General features: G+C 38.6%; 2 protein-coding genes across 5 annotated transcripts in view; both read left to right on the plus strand.

The window, feature by feature from the left end:
* ndrg3b (ndrg family member 3b) overlaps positions 1-8923 on the plus strand; it is a 68754-nt gene extending 59831 nt beyond the window's left edge. For both annotated transcript variants that reach the window (XM_053644370.1, XM_053644371.1), the window contains 3 exons: positions 83-118; positions 256-307; positions 7968-8923. In XM_053644370.1, the coding sequence (XP_053500345.1) occupies positions 83-118; positions 256-307; positions 7968-8140 (261 nt within the window). In that variant the 3' untranslated portion in view covers positions 8141-8923. The remainder of the gene's footprint in view (positions 1-82; positions 119-255; positions 308-7967) is intronic.
* A 3852-nt stretch (positions 8924-12775) lies between these two features.
* sla2b (Src like adaptor 2b) overlaps positions 12776-16105 on the plus strand; it is a 7466-nt gene continuing 4136 nt past the window's right edge. For all 3 annotated transcript variants that reach the window (XR_008387856.1, XM_053642746.1, XM_053642747.1), the window contains exons 1-4: positions 12776-13383; positions 14917-15025; positions 15391-15487; positions 15991-16077. Coding sequence is in view for 2 of the 3 variants with exons in the window: in XM_053642746.1 (XP_053498721.1) it covers positions 14944-15025; positions 15391-15487; positions 15991-16077 (266 nt within the window). In the remaining variant the exon portion in view is untranslated. The remainder of the gene's footprint in view (positions 13384-14916; positions 15026-15390; positions 15488-15990; positions 16078-16105) is intronic.

A 16105-nucleotide genomic window follows, 5' to 3' on the forward strand; every position in this document is an offset into this window, starting at 1 on the left:
CAGGCTTATTTTAGGAAATATAGTTTTGCATTTTGATTTTGTGATTCTTCAATTAAACTAATATATTTTCTTATTATTTCAGATGGCAGATTGTGGCGGGCTGCCCCAAGTTGTACAAGTAAGCTTGAGTAAAAGGAACAAGCAATTGTAGAGAATCAGTTTGATATTTACCAAAAGTTTCCAACTTGTGTATATACACACAGGACATTTGTAATACAGCAATATATTTGTATAACATTGCACATTTTTTTCCAGCCTGGTAAACTTGCTGAGGCCTTCAAGTACTTTGTCCAGGGTATGGGTTACAGTAAGTATATATCTCACTTTTCTCTCTTTTCAATCAATTCCTTCCGTAGACATCCAGTCTTTAACATCTCACAGTTGTATTCCTTTCCCATGTTTTAGTGTGACCTAAGCTGTATCTTTGTGTTTGAAATGTCTCTGATGTGCATTTTGTCACTTTAAACATCGTGTCTTTTGAAAAATTCACTGTCAAAGTTTCATGTGGAAAACGTCATCTCAGCAACCCCTTTTCCACCCACACAACACTACACCACCAAACATGCACGCACGCACGCACAGGCATGAACACGCAAGCACATGTTTGCTGGCTTGTTTGATTGTACGATTGTGGTGCTAAATATATCTCACTAACTGTAATACTAATACTTATGAGCAATACATACTTAGACAGACAGAGTAAAGGAAATTACAGTATTACAGGGGCGCATAAGATAGTTCTCCAGTCTCTTAAGTAAACCCACAATAACTCCAAAACATAGAGGGCATTACTATAGTACAAAATTAAATCTTTTCAGCCACACCTCCTTTTCCTCCAAGTTCATAGTGCTGATTTCCCTGAATTGGTGTAACTCAAGCTACATGTTACAATACTCACCTCGGAGTTAAATTTAGGACCGAGCCAGACTAGCTTTCCTAGTGCCATTCTCAAAATGTGACTTTGTTTCCTGTGTGGCTTTGCAGTGATGCGAGCTCCAGGGTGTAAGTAAAGCAGCTTTACTCTGCCAGTATGCTGTGTTGCATGGCCTGCGTGGACTGCTCCCCTGCCCCTCTGCTCTTTCCCTAACTTTTTGATGCAGGTGTGTGTGTGCACGCTTGTGCGTGCATGGTAACTTGCGATGGACTAAATGAATTGAGATGCAGATACATTTTATACATCGCTTTGTTTTAAGACTGTTTGTTAGTAATAAAGGTCTTCGAGAGAATATTATATATTATACACCAATATATACACACACACTAATTCATGCAATTATCTAATCAGCCTATCATGTGGCAGCAGTGCATAAACTCATGCAGATATGGACCAGCAGCTTAGGATAATGTTCACATCAACCATCAGAATGGGTTTGATTGCTGGTGCCCAGATGAGCTTGTATTTTCCTCCTGGTATTTTCACGCACACCAGTCTCTAGAGTTTACTCAGAATGGTGCAATAAAGGAAAAAAAAATTCTGCTCATGGAAACTCCTTATTGATGAGAAAGGTCACCGGAGAATGGCCAGACTGGTTTGAGCTGACCGAAAGGTTACAGTAACTTAGATAACCACTCTGCACCATTGTGGTGTGCAGTAAAGCTTCTCAGAATGCACAACATAACAGACCTTGAGGCAGATGTACTACAACAGCAGAAGACCACATTGGGTTCCACTTCTTTCAGCCAACAACAGGAAGGTGAGGCGGCAGTGAGTACAGACTCAGCAAAACTGGATAGTTGAAGACTTGAAAAACATAGACCTGGCCTGATGAATCTCTATTTCTGCTGAGGAACACAGATGACAGGGTCAAAATTTTGTGACAAGAACAAAGTTCTTGGACCCAACCTGCCTTGTGTCAACAGTCCAGGCTAGTGGAGGTGGTGTAATGGTGTGGGGAATGGTTTCCTGGCACACTTTGGACCTGTTAATACCAATCAATCATCTCTTGAAGGCCACAGCCTACTTGGGTAGTGTTGCTAACCATGTGCATCCTTTGATGGACACAATTTACCATCTTCTAATGGCTTCATGACCATCATAATGAGTTCAGTGTTCTTCAGTGGCCTTCCCAGTCACCGGATCCGAATCCAATAGAACACCTTGCAGGTGTGGTAGACGGGAGATTCGTAGCATGAAAGTACACCAGTAATACCTGCAGGAATTGCATGATGCAGTCATTTCAACCAGAATCTTAAAGGAAATTTCCCAACATCTTGTGGAATTCATGCCACAAAGAATTGAGGTTATTTTGAGAGCTAAGTGAGTATAGTGCATTCTAGCTCCTGCAGATGGGTGTGGATGCTCACCTAGTATCCTGGATTGCAGACTATCTGACAGAGCGGCCACAGTTCGTCAGACTGAGGAACTGCCTCTCTGACACTGTGATCAGTAGCACCAGAGCTCCACAGGGAACAGTGCTCTCTCCAGTCCTGTTCACCCTGTACACGTCTGACTTTTGCTACAACACAGAGTCATGCCACATGCAGAAGTTTTCGGACGATACTGCAATTGTGGGGCATATCAGGGATGGGCAGGAGGAGGAGTACAGGAGTCTGGTGGAGGACTTTGTGCAATGGTGCAAACTCAACCACCTACAACTCAACACTGCTAAGACCAAGGAGATGGTGGTAGATTTGCGGAAGTCTAAGCCTGCTCTGCTGCCAGTCACCATTGAGGGGGTAAAGGTGTGGGTGGTAAACACTTACAAGTATCTGGGAATACATTTGGACAATAAACTGGACTGGTCATTCAATACTGAAGCACTCTACAAGAAAGGGCAGAGCAGGCTGTACTTCCTGAGGACGCTGCGGTCCTTCAATGTCTGCAGCAAGCTCCTCTGGATGTTCTACCAGTCTGTTGTTGCCAGCATCCTTTTCTATGCTGTGGTATGCTGGGGAGGAAGCATTAAGAAGAAGAATGCTGGACAACTGGACAGGCTGGTAAGGAAAGCTGGTTCTGTTGTGGGAGCGGAACTGGAGTGTATCACTTCAGTGTCAGACAAGAGGACCCTGAGCAAATTGATTAATATCTTGGACAATGACTGTCGTCCACTCCATAACACTATCATAAAGCGAAAGAGCTTGATCAGTTGGAGGCTACGCTCACTGCCATGCACAACTGACAGGCTGAGGAAGTCTTTTGTCCCTAGGGCTATACAATTCTTCAATGCTTCACTTAAAGGAAGAGGTGAAATAGACTTCTCTGTATAGTCTATCTGCCTCTTCACCTTTTCATACATTCTCATACACTTCCATGACCTCTTACAACAATGTTGTGTTCTGGCTCACTGTGTGACTGTTTTACTGTTTACACTGTTTATGGACTATATTAGCCCACATGTACAACCCCTACCTCTATTTCCCAGTCTTTGGATCCTTGATTTGGTATATTTTACTGTGTTTTATTAGTTATTTTTTTTAGTATCTTGCTTATACTTTATTGTATGTCGTATTGTGTGTGTGATGTCTTGAACTACTGGGACCTTGAATTTCCCCTTGGGGATCAATAAAGTATCTACCTATCTATCTATCTATCTATCTATAAAGTGTTTAGTGTATGTGCCCATGTGTGAACAGTTCATTTGTTTGCGCTATACACTAAAGACATTTTTGTTTGAGATGAAAATATGGAAATGGAGAAGAGTTTAGGATTTCAACTTTTATTTCCTGGTATTTAGATCTCTACAACATAAAATATATAACATTTGGTATAAGACCACCCAATGTTTTAGCGAGCAAAAGTATAGGAACAGATAAGTCTTAAAGTAAATTGAATTAAATAACACTTAATATTTATTCTGTTTATACTATTTGGTTGTTTATCCCTTGCACGCAATAACTGTATCAAGCCTGTGACTCATTGACATTGGTTTCTTCTTTTGTGATGCTTTTCCAAGCTTTTAATATATCCTCTTTCTGTGTTTTTTTTGGGGGGGGGGTTCTTGTCAGTCTCCTCTTCAGGAGGTGAAATGCTGCTCACCTGAGTTACGGTCTGGTGATTGACTTGGCCAGTCTAAAACCTTCCACTTTTTCCCACTGATAAAGTCCTTTGTTGAGTTGGAAGTTGTCTTTCATCATGATAAAGTTCCTCCTGATTAATTTGGATGCATTTCTCTGTAAATTAGCAGACAAAATGTTCCTGTAACCTCCTGAATTCAGTCTGCTGCTACCATCGTGAGTTACATCATCAATAAAGATTACTGAGCCTGTTCCAGAAGCAGATATGCAGTGCCAAGCACAAGCCCAACCATGTTTCACAGAGAAGCTTGTATGTTTTGGATCATGAGCAGGTCCTTTCTTTCACCACACTTTGGCCTTTCCATCACTTTGGTAGAGGTTAACTTGTTTCCAGAATTTGTGAATTTGTGGCTCATCTCTTTGCGTTTTGCACTTCTTTGCGAATTCGAATCTGGCTTGATTGATTTTCTCTTTTCTCAGATTCAAAATGGCTTGCTTTTCTCCCATAGACATCTCTCTAATCTTTATGTTGGCTTATCCTTTTTATAACACCAAATGCAGTCATCACTGCAACTGAAGGCTAAAATCAAGAGTAGATGCTCTCTATTTATTGCTTTATTGTTTAAAAAAATCTATGTAACAGGACACAACGTGACACCTGTCAGTTGTGTTCCAATATTTTTGCTCACCTACTAATTGAGTGGTATGATACAAATTGTGCTATTTTCTGTGTCGTTTAACACATCTACATTTAAATACCAGGAAACAAAAGCTGAAATTATAAACTCTCTTCTCATATTCATATTTTGATCTCAAACCCAAATGTCTCCAGTTTACAGCAAAAACAAAATAAAAAAATTAATTGGCATTGCCGTTCAAATAGTTTCGGAGGGGACTGTAGCTCCAGCTCTCAGAATTCAAGACTGGCCATTCATATATTTTAGGTGAAATTTTATAGGAAGGAGTTATCATAGACACATTTGACACATACTTTTGTGGAAAGAATATGTGCCTTTGGCTATTTGTTTGCAGGCATTTACTCTTATTGGAAACTGAAACAAATTTTGTCATGAACACTTGAGGACTGTGAGCTTAAAATTCAGTAATTAGCTGACCCTAGATGTCAGTTTTTTTTTTTTGTTTTGTTTGCTGCTCGTGTGGAAAAGAACCTAACTCTCCTTTATTTAGCCATGCACAGTCAATGAATATTTGGCAAGTTCCATTTTTTTTAACAAATCAGATGGAGGTCCAAATACAATACCATTTATTTGCATGGTGAGGTTGTTGGTAAGGTTTCTTGCACAAAAAGAACAATATTATTTGGGTAGTTGTAAGATTAGGTCTATTGTGGCCTTTGTACAATGAATGGGCTCTCTAGTAAACCTGTGTTCAGAGGTAGTTGTTGATGAGAATTAGACATTTGTTTTCCTTCAGGTTAGGTTCTGTTGTAGGAGTCTTGTTTTAACCACAACCACCGGGTTTGGGTTAGACTAACTGGCATTTCAAAACAGAAAATGTTCTTTTGTGTTAGGTATTGTTCAGGTCAAGCATTTTTGTTTAAAAGGCTTTAGTTCTAAAAGGTTGAAAGGGATATTAATTACATTACATAAAAATGGCAGTAAAAAAAACTACAAACTGATGTTAGGAATTTGACTTTGCAATCATCTGTAATTTTATTGTCATTTTTTTGTCATCTGTGTCGGTCTGTCATTTGAGCAGATTTGTTTGGGTTTGGCTTTTTATCTTTTGGTGTGGGTAGGGTTTTTTATTATTATTATTATTATTATTATTATTATTATTATTATTATTTTATTTTGGCCTTGTCCAGCCTATTTCATCCTAGTACATTCTGGGGCTTGAATGCCAGTAGACATATCTTAAAGATTCTGGAAGAACATATACAGTCTGCTTTTAACAAGTTGTTGATTGAACAAGTTAATTAAGTAGGTTTTAATCTTTTATTATTATTATTATTTTTATATTAAATGCAATGGGGTTATCATCCCACAGGTGAACCTTTCACGATTTGTATGCTGCTGCTGGTTTTCTTTCATTATTCATATTCATAAAAACCAATGAATGGAGTGTTGAGTTTTTGTATTCTTATGGAATATTAGAATATTTGAGACCGTATTCTGCAGGTTATTTGAATAACAAAATAACTGGTAATAGCTGCTCTAGGTACAACATTTAATAAAACTTTTCATGTCAGAGGTCGGTCTTTTGGTGTATTAGCAGATGCTGTGTCTTGTACGAAGCAAGCAAGAGACCAAAAGCAGATAAATTTACATTACAATTACTTAGCAGTAAATTTTATTTGTTAGAAGTGTGGAAAAACCAAGGCCTAAGTACTTAAAGTCTAAAATGTGTATTCTGTAACCTTCCATTTATTTCATCCATATTTCGTCTGTGAGTTCTGCTCAGTGTTTGATTTACTGCAATTGAGGTAACGATGTAAACATTTCTGCAGTTAATGCTCTGGCTAAGTGAGAGTTAGGCTTGGCATAAAGTAAGTTATGATTGATACTGGGTCTTTTGTGTATAAAGAGTAGAAATATAGCCTCTTCTGGCAGAGTTGGTTTCTCCATAGACAGAGAAGGTTCTATCGCTTTCTCCCATGATCCTCCTGTTAATCTGTCTTTTCTTTCTCTTCAGTCTTTTTAAAAAAAAGGAAAAAAAAAAGGGTCTTAGTAGTAACATCTTTGTTTTCCTCGTCTCTCTTCCTCTCTCCTCTTCCTCTTTGACCCCTCCGTCAAACGTGAACAGTCCCCCATGTGCTCCTCAGCCATCTGAACAGCGAAGCAGGTACCAGGAGTTTAGACACCACTTTAGGCTGCACTTCCAGTGTCTTGTCCCCTCATTTGTCTGTTCAGCATCTCTCTCTCTCTCTCTCTCTCTCTCTCTCTCTCTCTCTCTCTCTCTCTCTCTCTCTCTCTCTCCCTCCCGCTCTCTCAGCTCTTGCCATTCAGCCAGTCCCCTGACATTCAGTTCTGTGTTTCTCAATGTCTCTGCATCATGGTGTTAGTAGCATGATTATGTGGTCATTACTCCAATATGCTGTTTTTCTTCATGTCGAGAGGGTGTCTGTGTGAGCACCCTGGGGACAGGTTATCAAAGGTTTTCCTCTTTTTTTTTTTTTCTTCGTCTTTTTTTTTTTCTTTCTGCTCTCTGATGCTACTTTTTTTGTTGTAAACATTAACCTAAGCTCTTTTGCATGCTGCATCTCTACATGGAATCCCTGCATTTCTACATGCAATTTCCGAATATTCATTTTTTCAGCCACAGTAAAAATGAATTGGAACTCGGTTGTAACCCAGGGATTTCCCTTCTTTCATATGAGAATAATGACGAATTAGCAGTGGCTAAATCTTTACATGCTGGTTTTATGGCCACAGGCGGGAAGACACAAGGCATATTTGCAGACTTGGAAGAGTTTGACCACCTTGCTCCATTTGGCTTTCATTTCTATGTAAACTCATTAGACCCACTGGCAGGTCCAAACGTCCTCACTCCTTTTTAATTTCATACCTTTCCTATTAGTTTCACTGTACTGAATGAATGATAGTAGTAGTTACTAAGCAACATGCTTTGTGATGAATAAGTGATTATAATAAAAAAGATAGTTAATAAGGAACATGTTTAACAACACTTAAGCCTTGTGCCCTTCCAACCTTGGCCAAGTCAGACAGCCAGAAATGAGTGTGTACTGTATTGAAATCTCAGCAGTGTGTAAGTGCACTTAATTGCTGCTGAACTGGGACTTTCACCTGTGAAGAATCCCAGTGAGGTTACTCATTATTCTCCCTGATACTGGACCACCATTGCATCACGAATGGAATGTCACGAACACAGTATCGAACGTGTGCCTCTTTCCAGATCCAGCCTCACGTCACAGTAGTTCAATTCTGTACATTCTAAACTATTTACATGCCTTTTTCAAAGTCATCCTTCGTTTATAGCTTCACCACCTTTGTTCATATTTCTTTTTTTCTCTCTGTCTCTTGTTCTCTCAGTGCCCACTGCCAGCATGACGCGCTTGGCACGCTCTCGTACCCACTCAGCTTCCAGCATGAACTCCGTGGAAGGCGCACGAAGCCGCTCTCACAATAACTCCCAGGAGGGCGCTGCTGCCAGCCCAGGACACGAGAACCAAGCCAGACCACAAACCATGGAGGTGTCCTGCTAAATCTGCCTCTAATTCTGTCTCCTTATGCCACATTTTCTCACATATTTTCCCTCATATTCATAAATCTGTATGCATTTGTTTGTTTTTTTATTTAAATCTTAATCGGTTCCTGATATGTGCATATGATGAAGACTGATGTCTCTTTGTTAGAAGTGTTCATGTTCAGAAGGCACTTGTTGTTGAGAAGGATGCATCTTCCTATTGCTTTTTCGTACTATAGAGAAGACCAAACCACATCTCACATCTCTCCGTCCATCTCTTCATTCCATTTGATTATGGCGCACGCCACTGACTTGTATTTTTTTTTTTTCGCTTTTGACCACAGTTTTCTGTTCTCCTGTCAATATTCTGTGCTTCGTGAAAATATCAGTCTCTAGATTGCAGAATAGTTGTTAACCTTGTTTTTCTGTACATTCTCACAAAAATCTATTGATAAGCATGCCCTTTTTAATGTAACTTAATGGACGTGTATATTGGGATTTGTTTTGTTCAGCTGTTTCTGCAGATACTGTAGACCTCAACCACCCATGGGGTAACTTTGCACTGTAACACAGATGTATTGATATATTTAGACCAGAACACAGTTTTTCTGGCATAGCTGCCTTTCAATAAACTCTTATGACTACTAGGTAAAACCCATTTAGAGAGAATGACCTGGGCAGAACAAACAACTTCACAAACACATTAGTCTCTATAGCCTATTGAGAGAGGAAAAGAGAGACATGGTCATTCATTATAATCTCGTAATAGTTGTGGTGAATTTAATAATTTAAACTATACACTCCCTGCTAACAAATATTTGACAAAGGGGTTTGGTTTTAACTTCCTCCACCCCTCCTGTACAGTGAATAGATATTCCAGTTTACTTGAACTGTACTGATTACTTCCTCTATTAGATTTTGTAGCTATATTATTATTACTACTATTAATATAAATACTGTTGCTATAATGTATCCTTGGATGTGTATTCATTGTTGCTCTATGATTGTACTGCCTTGAGTGAGCTTGTGACATCAGGCTTTGTCCTCTAAGCATATAGGGGGCGCTGTACTTCTGCTGAGTGTATTGATTTGTACTAATTAATAAAGTTAGAGGTTATACATAAACGTGTTATCATTTTTTTTGCTAGCAAAATAATATCAAATGTTTGACTTTTTCATTGTACAATTTGTTAAATACCCTACACTAACTGCTGCATCGACAAACATATAGAAGTGTAGTGGTCTAAACACTACTACCACCCCCCAATCATGCTCCTGAAGGAATTCTGCTCTCATAATAAGTTTGACCAATCCCAAACATTCCTACAGAAACTTTGACCAATTCTGACTGCTCCTTCAGAAACTTTGATCAAACCCGCCTACTTCCTCAGAAATTTGGACCAATTTCTGCCTGTTCTCACAGGTTTGACAAATCCTGACTGCTTTTTCAGAAAGTTTGACCACTCCTGCAACAAATTTAAACCAATCTCAACTGCTTTCTCAGATAGTTTGACCAATTCCACCAACTCCCACAGAACGTTTGCATAATGCAGCCCACACCATCAGAAAATCTGACATGGTCATAGAAAAACATAGAAAATCTGACATAATAATCTGACATCTGCTTTCCACAGAAATTTTCAGCAACCCCACTCACTGTGGCAGGAAATTTGGCCAATCCTACCCTCTCCAGAAGCAAATTTGACCAATTCTGACGACATTTTCAGAAGTTTTGACCAATCTTCATGTGCTCCCAAAGAAAGTGAAGTTTGCATGATGTTTGGCCAGTCCTGCATATTCCTGAAGAAAATGTGACCAGTCTAGCTTACCCCCACATAATATTTGACCAATCCCTCCAACACTGGCAGAAATCTCGAAGCCCTTTTTTGTGAGGCAGACCAATCCACCTGCTTCCTCTGAAAGCTTGACCAGTCCTGCTCTTTCCTGCAGAAAGTTCACCAATCCCACATTCACCTGCAGGTTTGTTGTATCTGTCAGCTATATTTTGTATTATTATTATTATTATTATTATTATTATTATTATTATTATAGTACGTTTGTTTTAATATGAAATGTAAGTCACCTTTATTTTTTCATTTTCCTTGCAGCATTCAGGGAATGAGGTCTGGACTTCCCAAGACTTTGAGCTTACTTTTTGGAAGCCATTCCTTTGCTCATTTGGTGCTTTGGGTTATCATCTTGTTGGAGGATTGCAGGTTATCAGTGCTGCATTTGCACCAAACATATTTTTTTTTAGAAGTAAAGTCTCGTCACCATATGATTTAGGTGTTTTTTTGTTTGTTTGCCCTTGTCACCCTACCCCATAGCCCAGACAGGCAGAATATGGGAAACTGTCACATACAGGGGGGAAATTCCTGCAGCTTCTTAAAAGCTACTGTAGCTGGTAGTTTTCCTGCTGTACTTTCTCCTTGCCTTATCAACTTGGCAATGCTACATTTTCTGCACTATTTGATTATCCGTCTTCCGTAGGCAGAAGGTTGATTATTTTCATTGAAGGCCTTGTGAATGTGATTGTTTTACTCGGAGCATACAGTAGCTACAGGCTTCTTATAAACGAGTATAACAACTTATTCAGCTAAGGTTATTATATGCTTTATACTTTGTTATTTTTTCTAAATAATTCCTTGTTTGAGGTTAATTTGAAGTGTCTATTTCACATTAAAGATGTCCTCCTGACTTACATAACAAAACCATACAGTTTTTAAATGTGTAACCCAAAAACCTAATCAAGAGTTTTAAGTAGTAAAGGAGTGAAGACTTCATGTGCAGTGAAAGCTTCTGTGATTTCTGTTTTGACCTTTTTATTCCTTTAGTAAAAAAAAAAAAAAAAAAAAAAAAAAAATCCTTAAAAGACCAAAACCTACAAATACACTCCTAGTAAACAGTTCGGTGTTTTCTCGAAATGGTCTGCTGTATTTGTGTGGAAAATGTCAAAAACAAAACATATATATATAATAATACTGCAGTGCACTTGAAAATTTCCGACCAGTAACCGGTCGTCTCTTTCTGCGTTTGGCCACAGGTGGTATACAGCTATTTATAGACTTGCTAACCAAAATTCTGCAACTACTCAGAGTGCACACTGTGATAAGGGATGTTAGAATGCTGAGTCCATTTTCCGTTGGCGCTAGAACATACAGTGAGGCAGTCAGCACGTATCTCACTTATCTTTGTATCTTTATGTGATGAGTATATGTTGTTTTTAATGTATGGACTAAATAACGCGGCTATGTAAGCCACAACTAGAAATTATGTAAGGGCTGGTTTTGTGAATTTGGTTTTTCATAATATGGCCACTTATCTATCATATATCATGCATTAACATTTTTGTCCTAACACTGTACAAAATTGCTTAAGCTAGCATTGAAGAAAAAAGCTGTAATATATGTAATCTTGACGTGACCTGATAAATACAGACCGTAAGCAACAGACAAAGATGAGAGAGATAGAAGGCTGCATAATCCTTTACACCTCTGTTCAGATAACATATACAAAGTGTTTCTAACACGCATTGCACTTTTTGAATAAAACATTTTAAAAGAAGGCTTAATGTTAATGTTTTATCAGATGTTTGCCAAATGTGAGAAAAGTGAGATTTCTTCTGCACTGGATTTTTTAACCACACTGCAAAAAAAGAAAAGTACATCTTATCAAGTGGAAACATCTTGAATATAGTCATATGTATCTAGTATTTCCTATTATAAGATTATTAAACCTATTACTAGACTTTTTAAATAGACACACATATAAATATATATATTCAAGCTTTAAATTCTTATTCTATTTGCAGATACGTTTGCTTCTTTCTAAAAAAATTAATGCATAAAATCAGCAAAGTTATTTGATAAGAGAACAAGATTATTTGAAACTTGAAATTAGTGAGGGGAAAAAAAGAATTCTAGCAATAGGATTAATAATTTTGGGTGTATTGCTTTGGATATATTCCTATTTTAGCTGAGGAGAGGACAGTCCTTGTGTACGTGTAGTAGGAGTTGCAGTACAGTTGCCCGTTTGTACTGGATAATGTCCTGAGTGATGTGTAGGCAGAATGTCCTGGTTTTCTGATTGAGCAAACATCCTCTTATTATATAATTATTTATTATTTCTTTTGGCTAAGGTGGCTTTTTTTTTGCCATCATCATTTGGTGTGACCATCCATCATGTCATGCAGTAACCCTATTAAAATTCAAAATAATACTTCTGAGTTCTGTGGCTGAAATATGAATCACTGATACACTGCAGCTATAGGAGATGGGAATTCAAAACTAATGCATGTGTGTTTTTCTACAGATGTTACTGTGCTTGTAATATGTTAAGCATAATGAAGGACCAATATATTGGTCACACTACATGATCATGTTAAAGACCATGGCTGATGAATGAGCATGAAATTGCAAAATTCACATAGTTGCATTTTTAAAAAACTATTTGCCAAATATATGCTTTATTTTTAGATTTTGTCTTTTCAAAATCCTTATTTGTCAGTGACCCAAATATAGCACCAAGCATATCACAAATATTTCAGTATTTAAGGGTGGCAGTTTTTGTTGTTGTTGTTTTTCATAACAGTTGATGTGCTGAATATGTTGCCCAGCTTTGCACCAAATTTGGAAAAAATAGTCACTGACTTTTGCTTGTCAACAGTTGGATGGCTGGATGAATCACAGAGATTTGAAAGAAATCATCAATTAAAGAAGCAACACCATCATTGTTGCACCATTTTCAAACTCTAATGTATTACTCAAGCATTACTTGGATCCATTTAAAAAAAAATGTTTGTCTTCACTATAATTATTGATTGGATTCTTTTCATTTGGTAAAAGTGATGGTATAAACGTTTCGAAGTTTCTCTGCACCGACTCACAGGAAACTGCTGCTAGTGCATGTTGTGGGTTTGTGTGTGTGTGTGTGTGTGTGTGTGTGTGTGTGTGTTGTACATAAAGCAGTCTGTCTCAGTTTGTTTTTCATATCTCTGAACCACAAAAGGATTGACAGTTTCTTAGAGCACATGCATCTTTCTACAGCAGGCTTCATCAAACGAAACGCTGCCTTCATTAGAGGCCTGATCTTCAAGTCACCTCTTTTCTCTGACTTCACACTCATCCACCAATCAGAAACACGTGTCTACAGCGCCAGGAATGAGTTGTTTTTGACACTTTTTGTTCAACTCGGTGCCAAACGGACGATCTGCAACCACTGAGGAGAAACAACTGGTATCACAGCTTGGCAGAGAAATATGAGGTAAGCTTAACTTTAAAGCACTGATTAGGTTTCCTTCGAATATCTCTAAGTTGAAGAACATAAATGGCGGCTTGAGATTGCAGCTAGGCGTAAAGTTAAAAAATATACATTTTTTTGTTTTGTCTTGTTTTGGTGAGATGTGGTGGTGAAATGGTCACTTTTGAAAACCAACCATGCTTTAAAAAGCTCAGCACCTGACCTCTGGTACCTCTGAGAATGAATGGCAGGTTCAAAAATCTGGCCGAATGGACTTACAACTGAAGCAGCTACTGTTTTACCTCTGCCCTCCAAAAAAAAAAAAAAAAAAAAAAAAAAAAAACCGAAACGTGTAGTAATTAGCAAAAATGTCAGTTATATTTGAGATTTTCATACACTGTTCATTCATTCATTCATTTTCATCAGAACATAATGACGTATTGTACAAGTGTCAAAACGTACATATTAATTGTTGGATTCTGAATCCTTACTATGCTGTACTTATGTTAGTGGAGTAGCATGTGTTTGTAGGTACTGTTTTTGCTGCATACTAAATTCATTCTGATAGGGCTTGAAACGGATACTTTTTAGTATCGAGTTGAGATTCTTTAGTCTTCTCAGACCCTCACGTATTTATACAGGTATGAGGAAACGTTTCTAACAGATACTACAAAGCGCTTCTGTAAGTCACTGTGGATAAGAGTGTCTCACAAACGCTGTGAATGTGAAATGTAAATGTATGCAGTGTGATGTATCGGTCAGTGCAGCAGGAATAATTTCAGTCTCTGTCTTGGACTGAGAGACTCTGATGACCCGGTGAGACCCATCTGTCTGCCAGGTGGCTATTCGCTTATCTGTGCTGCAGCAATCATATGAGTTCACGTATCATCATATGAAATTAGCAGTCAGAGGATATTTGACAGATGAAATCAGTCCTTTCTGTTTATTGAGCATTTTGCTGAAGGCCTCGTGTTACAATATAGAATATTCCAATACTTTTTTTGTTGCTACAGTATGTATTATAGTATATGTAAATGTTGCTGTCGTGGCTCAATAATCTCTGGTGTCTTGACTTCATCCTGAAATTTCTGCACCCCAAATCATTCTAGATCATTACCTTCCAAAATGTTTCCTTTACTGCATATCACCTGCTCCAGAACCCGTGTCAAGGCTTTATTCATCTTTATCCCTCATTGGTACCTATGCCTGAAAAACATCATGTGACCTAGGTTGTTTATGGCGCTGACGCATGTCAAATCTGTCCTTTCGCACATTTTTTGGTGCACTGGTGTATTTGCAGATAATGGTTGAACGTCAGCGTTGTGCTCGTTCTATTTTTAGACCGGACTTGCCTTAGTTCACAGAGATGTGTTTGCGATATTGAAACTGTGGTTGGAAAATGTTGGTCAGAGTGAAAAAGCGGTTTCATCATCCCTTCCTCCAATTCTTCAGAAAAACTGACAATTGTTTTTTGAACAGTTTGGGAAATCGATTTGCGATTTTTACCAGGTGCCTCCACGCTACATTTTGACGTGCCTGCTCTGTGTTTTAATCTAGTCTGCAGTTTTGCTGATCAGGAGCATCATGGGCAGCAGGCCAAGTAAAGGGAGGCGTAGCAGTGTCCCTCACACACCCCTGCTGGATTCGGTTGAGGCCCAGACCATGGGTGAGTGCAAGCCTGCCAAATACACCTCACCATACACAACGTTTCAGCCGGACAGAACAAACACACAGTATAATCAGTACAATGTTATAACAGAACCCAAGTGGAAAAGTTCTGAACACATGATGGGGAAACAATCTAGAACAGCTGTTATAATCACGAGTTGTTTATATTGTACGTGTGATCACTGGATCTCTTTGAGAATATTTTCTTTGTTGATTGCAGCTCAGCTCTGCAAAGTCTATGCGTGTAAGAGCAGGATGAGATGTAAAGAAGGGTTCTAGCTTAAGAAGTGCAGTGATGTGGTCAGGTGATGAAACAGTTTGTCATGTTGCTTAATCTTTATGTCTGTCTCTGTCTGTCTCCAGATGGCAGGTACGTAGTGGTTGCTCTGTATAACTATCCGGCAGGATCTCCCTCCGACTGCTCGATCAGATTTGGGGAGAGACTCAACGTGCTTTCTGAGTAAGTGTCTGTTTCTTACAGCCTTATTATTTACATAGAAAACACACAAAAAGTTGGTGAAAAGTTTCTGGGTGCTTGGTGGCATTTCACCACAGGGTCCGTGTATCCGAGTCTATTTCCAAGTCAAGCAAGACAGCATGATCGTTCTTCAAATCAAAATATTCTCCAATAGGAATTACTCTAGCGAAAGCATAGGGGACTGTATTAAAAAATGTTAGTCATTAGAAAACCACAGGCTACACACACACCACTGTGTGTGTGTGTGTGTGTGTGTGTGTGTGTGTGTGTGTGTGTGAAATTTGAGGTGTCAAAACAGCTTGACCAAAAAATAAATAAATAAAAATGAAGCAAAAGTGCATGAAAGACATTGTAAACGGATGCCATATTAGGACATCAATAACCCGATAAAACAAAAGCTAGCTTTTCATAACTGGTGAAATTAAGAGAGTAATGTGTGTATGTGTGTGTGTGTGTGTGTGTGTGTGTGTGTGTGTGTGTAATAGTGAAGGCGAGTGGTGGAGAGTGAGTTCCTCAGCTACAGGAGTCGAGAGCTACATTCCCAGCAACTACACATGTAAAGTGTTTAACAGGTACAGTACACAGCTCCATATGATGTGA

The sequence above is a fragment of the Ictalurus furcatus genome, chromosome 15 (genome assembly GCF_023375685.1).
Source record: "Ictalurus furcatus strain D&B chromosome 15, Billie_1.0, whole genome shotgun sequence".
Taxonomy (NCBI): domain Eukaryota; kingdom Metazoa; phylum Chordata; class Actinopteri; order Siluriformes; family Ictaluridae; genus Ictalurus; species Ictalurus furcatus.